We start from the raw sequence: 10,582 nt of genomic DNA on the forward strand, positions 1-10,582 counted from the left end.
TAGTCGAAACAAAGGTGTAGGTATGCAAGCATACAGTTCTCATTTTTGGTGTCGCACTTGCTATATTCAATAGAAGGAAATGTGAAGATCTAGGATGATTGGATGATATTGTTAGAATAACAAAAATTAGAGTAATTTTTTTTACTCTCGGGTTTTGATTGGCAGATTACTATTATAAGTATTATGCTTTTTATTATCCAATCAACAGTTATAAAAAAACATTTACTAGATGTTAAAACTTTCTAAATATTTTTTGCTCAATGTTTTCATGCGGAGTTTTTAATAGATCATTTTTCATTTAAAATATATAAAAAATAAAAAAGAATTATATATAAATAATTTGTTTAATTTAATAATATCCAAAATAATGTTTACATCTAAAAATAAAATTTCTATTTTTAAATATAAATTTGTAATTAATATTTGTAACTTATAAAAACATTAGTATTTCACATTTAAAATATAATTTTAATTTATATAATTAAATATGATTCATTACTTTTAACAACAAAAGATTAAATAATATTTATTTATATATATTATAACTATAAATATATTATTTAGAAATAAATAAATTATATACCATATATTAATTTTATGATAATTTATATGAATCATTTACTGCTCTGTCAATCAACTTATTAAATATTTATATGAAATCATACAGTTTTTGCAAATCATTCAATTTGTATTTTTATGATAAATTTATATGAAATCAAGTTATTAAATGTTTATATAGCATATTTCTATTGCTTTATAATCAATTTTATCAATCAAGGTTTTAATCTCACTTGAATATATATCAATCAAGATGAAAAAGGTGAAAAAGTTTTTCTCTAACCTAAACTGTTAAATAGTTATTCTGTGTGTTTATTTTTCTGTTTCCTCAATATTTTTTACACTATTGTACAATGTAAAGTAAATTAGAATAAACACAACCAAAAATCAAATTTTCCTTGTTACTCTATTTGATGTTTCCAGTCAGACTCTAGATTTTGTTCTTATTTTTGCCATCAGATTTTGTTCCTTAAAAAACATTGTAATTATCTTTTGACCAAAAAAAACATTAAAATTATCATAAAATCATCCTCGAAACAGAGAGAGTTAAGATCTAAGGAAAGGGAAGATGGAGAGCAGACAATCGAGCAAGAACTCGAAGAAGACCCATGTCTTCGTATTGCTTGCCCTGACACTACTGAGCTCGATCGAGCGAATCTCGTCTCTCTCTGTGACGGTCAGCGACGATGAATGCGTCCAAGAGTATGTCCTTTACGAAGGAGACACCGTCTCCGGTAACTTCGTCGTCGTCGACCACGAAATCTTCTGGGGATCAGACCATCCCGGTTTGGATTTCACGGTAATAATACATCTTCCATTAAATCTCAATGTTTGGTCGTTACGAATTTCCGACAAGACTTTGGTTTTATGTCGTTGTTCTTGATTAAGATTCGAATCGAAAGTTTGAGACTTTACCTTTTGTTGTTCGTGTAGGTGACGTCTCCTGCTGGGAACATTGTACAGACGTTGAAGGGAACATCGGGAGATAAGTTTGAGTTTAAGGCACCGAGAAGTGGAATGTACAAGTTCTGTTTCCATAACCCTTACTCTACTCCTGAGACTGTCTCCTTCTACATTCACGTTGGTCATATCCCCAACGAGCATGACTTAGCCAAAGACGGTTTGTTCCCATTGAGCATTTCAGCGTTTGCTTTTGTTGGCTACTTGTTTGATGCTGTGTTTCATTGAATGCTTCTTCACAGAACATTTGGACCCGGTGAATGTTAAGATAGCTGAGCTGAGAGAGGCTCTGGAGTCTGTTGTTGCTGAGCAAAAGTATTTGAAAGCACGTGATACTCGTCACCGTCATAGTAAGTTTTAATAAGCTCTTAGGAACCAAAAAGATGCAACCTTTTATAACATTCCTTTGTGTGATTTATTTTGTGTGTTTTGAAAACTTGGGTGCAGCCAATGAGAGCACGAGGAAGCGGGTGATATTCTACACAGTAGGAGAGTACATATTCCTAGCAGCAGCAAGCGGTCTTCAGGTTCTCTACATCCGCAAGCTCTTCAGCAAGTCCGTTGCTTACAACAGGGTTTGAACATAACTAAAACCCCATCATCAAGGTTGTTATGTTACAACTGATGAGAACACAATCATAAAAAAAAACGTGTTAGTTAATTAAGAGCTTATTAGCGAAAGACTCCCTTTTTGTTTTCGGTTTCTACAATTTTTCGTTGCCTTCAGTTTAATGTGGAGAACTTGATAAAGCTTATATTATGATTATCATATGATCATCGTTCACATGTTTTTAGCATTAACCCCGTTTTAGTAAACTACAATATAAAAGCTAAGACAAGAGTCACAAGACTGTCCTATGCTCATAATCAAAACAAGGCTACTCTGTGTTTTGGGTTTTATTATCTTGAAGAGGAAGGGACTAGCGTTAACGTGCGATGAGATAATCATTGAACCAAAAACAAACGTGTTAAATGAAACAATAAATTCTTGAAACGTGGAGGAAAAGGACCGAATATTTCTATATTCCATTTCAAGAAACTAAAGCCACTATAAGAAAATGCCCATTCAACGATCGTAAAAGTCACTTTCTCTATACTTTTGATCTCTCGCTCTGTTTCACTGTCTGTGTGATCAAGAAAGAAAGAAAATGTTGGCGATTTTCGACAAGAACGTGGCAAAAGCCCCCGAGGCTCTAAGGAGTCAGGAAGGTGGATCTGTTTGTGCTCTTAAAGATGGCTTCTTACCAAACCACTTCGCTTCCATCTACCCTGGTGCTGTCACCACCAATCTCGGATCTTCTGGTCTCATCGCTTGCTCCCTCGACAAGCTGAACCCTCTTCTCCCCAGGTTCTTGCATTCATGGATTTGATATTTTAGTTATATATTTACGTCTAAACATTATAACATGTTGCTGTCTAAACATGACAAGATGTTTGACTGCCTGCAAGAAAGATATATATAAAGGATCATGTCTACTTTTTGTTTGGTTCACTGAGAGATCTGAGTCATAGATCTATTGTTTCATCCTGTGTTCTTATTGGAATTTTATTGTTGATTTCGAAATGTCTTTGTGTGATAGATTGTTTGCTGTGAATGATGATATGTTCTGCATCTTCCAAGGACACATAGAGAACATTCCATTTCTTAAACAGCAATATGGACTCACAAAAACAGCAACCGAGGTCACGGTTGTGATCGAAGCGTACCGTGCCCTCAGAGACCGTGGTCCATATCCTGCCGACCAAGTTGTGAGAGATTTTCAAGGGAGATTTGCGTTTATGCTCTTTGACTGCACCACAAAGAATGTCTTCCTTGCTGCGGTTAGTTTTGATTTTTTTTTTCCTTCTTTTGTATTTGTTATGACATATTGTAGTACTGAGGTATGGATGGTTTGGCAGGACGCAGATGGTAGCGTTCCTCTATTCTGGGGAACAGATGGTGAAGGCCATCTCGTTCTTTCTGATGATGTTGAGACCGTGAAGAAAGGTTGTGGTAAATCATTTGCGCCATTCCCTAAAGGTAACGCATAAAACATTGTCCTATGCATGCCTCATTCTTCTTGGATCTAAGTGCATATATGGTTGTATGCCTGTATATAATAGGGTGCTTCTTTACCTCGTCTGGAGGGTTGAGGAGCTTTGAGTTTCCATTGAACGAGTTAAAGCCTGTCCCAAGGGTGGACAGTTCGGGTCAGGTGTGCGGTGTGATTTTCAAAGTGGATTCCGAGGCCAAGAAAGAAGGTGCAATGCCTAGAGTCGGAAGTGTTCAGAATTGGTCTCAACAAATCTGAAAGGCTAAAATTTGATTTTAGCTGAGCTTTTTTAATTTACTTTGTTGAACTCTGGCTGTGTTCCGGAGCTTTTGAGATCTCATCGTTTCAATCTTTCTCTTGATTTTCTCACACTGGCCATTCTAAGGTTTCTCTGGCTCTCTCTATTAATGCTCATGAAGCTACGAAGAAAAGACAAACTTCTGATTCAAGTGCATTTGCAGCTTGTATTTGATAATAAGAAGCTAATAATAAGTCATGGCAAGAAAAATAACTTCCCAAGTTGGGTAAAATATGGCTACTCATAGTAGAAAGAAAACAGGCATAATAAGTAACAAGACATAAAGAACTCCTCTAGGCCGGCTCTAGTCTTTGGCATCTGCAACGCCTCTGGAAGTAATCTGGAAGATGTGCTTTCTTTTTGTTAAGGAAAACAAAGTTATGCATTATGGATGAATAGCAAGTTGTAATAGATTTGTTAAAAAAAAAGGATATAGCTTCGGCTTCAGGCAGATTTGGTGCGTCAAAGACTTTGCATACACGTTGCTCTCCTTTGCCTTTCATGAAACTGAGCCTGATGGTTACAGCATGAGCAAGAACATGCCCACCTACTGGCTTCTTTGGATATGATATGAACATTCCAAAGACTGGATCGGGTATGACTGCAATTACCAAATGAAAAGTTAAGAGCAACCAAGAAAAACTCAAAAATAGATTTTCTCATGTCACATTAGTTTCTTTCTAGTGTAAAACAAACCTTGGTTGGTCATGTAGACGGCAACATTGAACTCCTCTGCGATTTTGGTTATCCTGGAGAGCATCTGACATAGTCTTTGCTGCAACACAGAAGCTAGTCCTTTTTAATAAAGCCATATCTTAATTATGTTAGCAACGTATGGAAGGCAAAAAGGTAACCTGGCGGTCGGCTAATTCCCCTCTCCCAGTGAAATCAACTCGGAATAAAGCTATGATCGAGTCGATAATCTGGAAAACAATGGTAAGTTCAGCTTAAATCAGCTCATTATTCGTGTTGAGTTTTGTTGATTGGAAACTAAAAATAAGCAGATACATTTTTTGTTTACCAGAATCTTAAATGGTTCCTCAGACATTTTTTCAGCAAGGCCAAGAAGCAAGTTGTACTGGTGCTCATAGATGATCTGTTAACATCAAGATGAAAAGAAGTGTGAATGTCATTTGCAGTCCTGAATGGTAAGATGTGAACATAAATAATGCTTACATTGTCAAGCACAGCTCCTGGATCCATTCCAAATCTTTCAGCAATTGGGACAATTCGATCAGGGCGGCTACAAATTTCAGGGTTAAGGAAATAAATCATGAACCACATAAGCTACAAGAACTGGACCAGAGGAGTTTCTCTAAGATGTTAAGGATACAAGGTTCCTTCAGTGTCGATGTAAGCCACTTTTCCGTTCCCTCCTTTCATGTTTTTAGGCAGCTGCATAACATCAAATACACAAATGAGTACCAGTAGGAGTATAATACAGAGATCTCAAAGATTATATGCTGAAAGAATAAATCTCGTCTCATGCCTTTGACAGTTAGACTAAAACACAAAAACATGCCTTCATATTAAGACTTTAGGAATGAAACCAGCCTGCGTAGTGACACAAAGGGTATGTGCTAACTGAGTTTTCCCAGACCTGAAGTGAAAATCAAACCTCGATAAGGATACAAGATATTGACAGGAAACTTAAAGAGCTGGGCCCTTCTTCTCACCTGAATCCCCCAGAAGCCTCTGTGATAGCTGAGGTTTCAATTCCACCTGCCAAGCATTTTGAGAAATCAAACCCGAACTTTCGAGTAGTTTGAATAAGACTGATAATTATAAACTCTAAAAGCAAAACTTAGTATACCTCCTAAGAGATCATCAAGAGCCTTGCAACCTGTAGTGATACGCACAACTGATTTTCATTGTATATATGTTTTTTTATTAACTTAATGTATCTCAGACCTATTGAAGGACCAAACTAATCTCCAAAATGAATGTAATCCACGAATTGACCCTCTCTCTGAGTAATCAAATGGGTCTCAAACAATAATCAAATGGGTCTCAAACAATAAAACTATATCTGTGTGACTATATAATAGAATGTAATGAAATTCATTCTAACTCGGATCGCTTAACAATCCAAAATCTGCCTATTACTAAACTACCATATATGCATATTGCTATGTGTGGCGCATGCAACAATAAATTGGTGTCAAGGGGTTTGGTCATATTTTAGCACTCCAAAATATATTTTATTGATTTTAACATGACATATATAACCCCTTAACTGGAACTCTCAAGTGGCAAGCCCATGCACCTGTAATGCCCCTTTTAGAATGTACCTATATGTTGCACACAAAAAAAAAAGAATGTACCTATATTTTTAGTGTTAATACTCTGAGAAAGTGTGGAAGAGTCTTACACTCTTACTCTACATTTTCTTGCTTCACACTATACAAACCAATGTAATAGAATACTTCTAACTGATAAAACACATGACATGATTCCTCCATTTATTCTTTAATACATCTTTCAGATAGAAATGCATTATATTTAGTGAGAGCTCAATGGAAGAAGGCATGGCAAATCACCTCATAAACAGGTCCACAATCATATTTCATCAGTTCGACCAATGGGGAACATTCGTATGATGGAGCAATGAAAGAATAATTTGCTTCAAGATAATCCATGAGCTTCTTGTAAATCTTAATTAGATTATATTCTCTGTTTTAAACACTTTTAGCAACAAGATTACAGACATTGTACAAACATTTTTTGATTGATAAGCTTAACAGTTATTCAAAATATTATTATGTCATATATTATATATCTTCTTCTGTCTCACTTGGTATGCATATACATACCTTATTTTTTTGGTAGTTATGTTAAAATATATATAGTTGTCCAAAAAAAAATGTTAAAATATATAATTATATTACAGATTTAAAAGGAATTATAGAGCTGTCTAGTGTGAAGGTATATGTGGAATGTGGTTGGCTAGATATAGACAGAATAGGATCATTGAAAGAGCACATCACATGGAAGCCCAACGCATCTCTCATATTCAAAAGACGTGGATTACAAAAGAACCACTTTATTTAATTTCTTTTGATATTTATTTTTTTTATATATGGTATACTTGTATACATTTTATTTTCCTCTCTCACTTAGCATGTCACATGCACTTGTATTATACATCATCGCCTTTGCTATATATTTTTTTTTTTTGTAACTGGCATTTGCTATATTTTATAAGAAACAAAATATTTTAATGAACTCTACCATTTGAAGTAGAGATTATAAGATTTGGTTTATGTACATGAAAATTTGACATGAACTAATAAACCAATACGCGTAATCAAAGCATGATAAGTAAGGATTAATTATGTCCATGTGTATATTTATGAGTGTTCGAAGCACATAATCTACATATGTACACTTCTTTTTTTTTTGGGCAACTCTACATATGTACACTTCAATTTCAATGTATATCATGAAATAAAAGATACAAAGTAAAAGAGAAGTTTGCATTTTATGCGTGTGAATCTATAAGTGGGATGTTTCCTCCTCAGTAAACACTAATTTATTTTTACAATAAGAACAGAAGGGGACCATTTGAATGCTGCCTATCCTGTTACACAGACTTAGCCAGTTAGCCCCACTGCAGATGCACCAACCCCAATTCGACCAACCAACCGTCTCCGGTTTAGTAAACTCCATGATCTACGTATGTACAAGTTACAAATTCAAGACATGTATATATGGATACACATACCGGAACCATCATCATCAGTTTATCATCGATCGATATATCATGATGATCATCATCACAATATCTCTCGCTCTCTCTCCTCCAATTCATGTAGCTGTGGCAGTAATGTGGGTGATACGTTTGTATAAGGCTGGAAAGCAACATTTGGAACTACTCTCTGTTGGTTCAAGCATGCTTCCTTTTTAACTCTTCCCATGTATTCATTTGCAAATATATTTTATTACATATATACATATGCACCGACGAAAAACTACAATCATTTCACTGTAATATAAGAATATCATATATTATTTATGATCATTAGCTACTGAATAGGACACCAACGTTCTATTTCTTATTTTTTGTTCCACATGGGGAGGTTTTATAGATTTGCGACCAATACAAACTCACGAAGTTGGTAATCCTTAAAAAGTTAAAAAAATTTATTATTATTTCTCTATATGATATGTAGAAAAATAGATTACAAATTTTTGAACTCGCCGAAAAAATTCAAAGATTTTTTTCTTATTTAAATTTTAGTAATTAAACTTGTGTATATGTGGTCATTTAACTCTAATAATTTTTTACTATAAATTTTTATATACAAATTTTAATAAAAATAAAATAAATGATAATCCATGAAAATGTTAATGTGAGTTCAAAATTTGTAGCGGAACGAATAACTATCGATCTGTGAAGACAAATCAGACAAAAAACATGATTATGGAAAAAAGCAATAAACATTTAATATACAATACATAACATTATAAAATACAAAACAAAAATAAAAAGACCAACTTTGAAATTCAATCAGAGCCAAAACTACTTATATCCGATCCCCGGGCTACCCCAAACCTGAAAGACTTCTTACTTTTTTGGAGAACCTGTGGAAGAATTAGCAGAATGCCGACAACCACACCATCGATAACAATTTTCACGGAGTTTTAAGATGTATATATATGTAAACTGTAAAGTAGTACTCCAGAGATTTTAAAGATATAAGAAACCTTAAAATATTAGAAAGATTTCATGCCATCGACTTTTTTTTTATGCCAAAGGGTTTTCTTTAATTAAATAATAAGAAAAACTAGATTTTGACCCGCGTTTGAAAGCGCGGGTTTGGTTTTGTTTTGATTTTCATAATTATGAAATTTAGTGTTTGAATCATATAATCTTGAAGATTATTTCACTAATATATAGGTCATTTGCATAAGCACAATTAATTTGTATGAAATTTGATCACGCATTTCCATTTTTGAAGTTTGTTCGAAATGTGTTTGAAGATTCATTTGTGTGTAAAAATAGTATAGAAAATTGAAACTGGAATAAATATAATGTTATTAGTAACGATTTATGTAACGTTTAATCGTATGTATATTAACCAATCAAACTACCAATTACTAAACCAAGTATTAATAGAATATTTTTAAATTTTTTTAAATAAAAGTATCTATAATATAAATATAAACTACAATTTCCTATTTAATAAAAGTATCAGAGACATAAGTTCCATTATTAAAAGTTAGATTTTAAAAAGAATGCTTTATTTACATATATTTTTGTAAGTTATGTTCTTAAATATTTGCGTTTTTAAGTTATGTTCTTAAGTATCTAACATTCATGGCCTTAATATTTCGTTAACCTAACAGTTATAATAGATTATGTTTTGGTTTTGGTTCATGTAATGTATTTTGTTTGGGTAGGGTGGTTTAACAATCGGTTTTAGTGGTTATGTATAAATAATAATGTATACAGTTCGCATGGTTAGATTAAAAATCAGGGGTTTATAGGATAAAAAAGTTTGTCAATTATTGTTATAATATACAGGGTAAGTCTAAAAAAATTTAAAAGTAATAGGTCCAAACAACTTTCATAGGTAGATTTTTTCAAAATCCTTCCCTTTTAATAGTATTGATTACAAATTTTTGTAGTGTTCTTAAGCCAACGAAAAGTCTTAACAAAGTTTTAGAAGATTTCTTATATAATTTGTGGTATTGCTTAAGAAAAAATAAATGTGATTGTTTTGAGAATTCAACTAGGGCACTAAGACGAATAACCTACTGCAGAAATAAGTAGCAAAATTGACAACAAATTCCGTTGTTATAAACCTCTAGTTTTGATGAATAACGTTTGCAACTGCAATCAATATAAAGTCGTGAGAATGGATAAATAATTGATGCACATCGCTCAGATTTGAGAGAATATATTTCTAGAAATTTTCTGATTTCATTAATTTATAGAAAAATTAGTAGAGTAGAATCGTATTAGTTTGATGATTTTTCTTTTAGTACTTTTTTTGTTTAACCGAAAGATTTGTTAGGTGCATCCGAATAATAACGGTCGTGGAAGGTTAAACATAGACTCATTTTTAACTTTGGATGCAAAGTTACCGAGGTCATTACCTAGGTCATCACAATCAAACGACTCTTTACTTGGCATTTATCTTGCTTTTTACAAAAGAAAAGAACAAGGAATTGTAAGATCTAATACAATTGTATTCGCCTAGATGATCCAAAACACGTCGAATTCCAGTCTCTCGCATATGTGCGTGATCAGCATCCTTATGAGTCATCTCAAAGCATGTTTGACAAATTCGGTATATGTGTGATCTTCGTATATCAAACAAGATGAGGAATATACAATATATGTATATATACTGTACTATATACTTTAGTTATTTACATATTTATACAAATTAAAGTATTTATTTTCCAGCAGACCATGACACATCTAAAACTACAAATTTACTTCAGCAGCAGAAGCTAATGGGAGTAAATTTATGTATCCTTTCTTTAGCCATTAGTGTTGTTGACTTATGGTATAAAACCTTATAATAAAAAAAGAACAATGGAAAATAAAACTTCTAAACCAATCAGAGGTTTTGCTTGTTATTTCTCTACCAGTAACCAGATACAGCATGTTGTTATCAAAGATTGTCCATATCAATAATAATTTTCAATAGGTTGCAATATCGCGTAGCTGTCACAGACCCATCAGCTTGCCCAGAACTTATCAAATTTTGGGTAAATTTTG

The 10,582-nt window shown here is 33.2% G+C and overlaps 3 protein-coding genes across 3 annotated transcripts; 2 read left to right on the forward strand and 1 right to left on the reverse strand.

The window, feature by feature from the left end:
- The first annotated feature begins 999 nt into the window (after positions 1 to 999).
- Positions 1,000 to 2,302, forward strand: LOC111214194 (transmembrane emp24 domain-containing protein p24beta3-like). The gene is made up of 4 exons (XM_022716594.2): positions 1,000 to 1,357; positions 1,492 to 1,678; positions 1,761 to 1,868; positions 1,966 to 2,302. Exons 1-4 carry the CDS (start codon positions 1,127 to 1,129, stop codon positions 2,097 to 2,099), a joined length of 660 nt encoding a protein of 219 aa, XP_022572315.1. The 5' UTR covers positions 1,000 to 1,126; the 3' UTR covers positions 2,100 to 2,302.
- Positions 2,303 to 2,550: 248 nt separating this feature from the next.
- On the forward strand, positions 2,551 to 3,922 carry LOC111214195 (stem-specific protein TSJT1). Its single transcript, XM_022716595.2, has 4 exons — positions 2,551 to 2,866; positions 3,099 to 3,339; positions 3,418 to 3,538; positions 3,622 to 3,922. Exons 1-4 carry the CDS (start codon positions 2,667 to 2,669, stop codon positions 3,807 to 3,809), a joined length of 750 nt encoding a protein of 249 aa, XP_022572316.1. The 5' UTR covers positions 2,551 to 2,666; the 3' UTR covers positions 3,810 to 3,922.
- Positions 3,923 to 3,971: 49 nt separating this feature from the next.
- On the reverse strand, positions 3,972 to 6,058 carry LOC111214196 (meiotic recombination protein DMC1 homolog). Its single transcript, XM_022716596.2, has 10 exons — positions 5,663 to 6,058; positions 5,526 to 5,571; positions 5,404 to 5,449; positions 5,183 to 5,244; positions 5,026 to 5,092; positions 4,871 to 4,945; positions 4,704 to 4,772; positions 4,546 to 4,624; positions 4,284 to 4,450; positions 3,972 to 4,198 (listed from the first exon to the last, which is right to left on the reverse strand). Exons 4-10 carry the CDS (start codon positions 5,230 to 5,232, stop codon positions 4,154 to 4,156), a joined length of 552 nt encoding a protein of 183 aa, XP_022572317.1. The 5' UTR covers positions 5,233 to 5,244; positions 5,404 to 5,449; positions 5,526 to 5,571; positions 5,663 to 6,058; the 3' UTR covers positions 3,972 to 4,153.
- Between the last annotated feature and the right edge of the window lie 4,524 nt (positions 6,059 to 10,582).

This window comes from Brassica napus, chromosome A3, assembly GCF_020379485.1.
Source record: "Brassica napus cultivar Da-Ae chromosome A3, Da-Ae, whole genome shotgun sequence".
NCBI lineage: Eukaryota > Viridiplantae > Streptophyta > Magnoliopsida > Brassicales > Brassicaceae > Brassica > Brassica napus.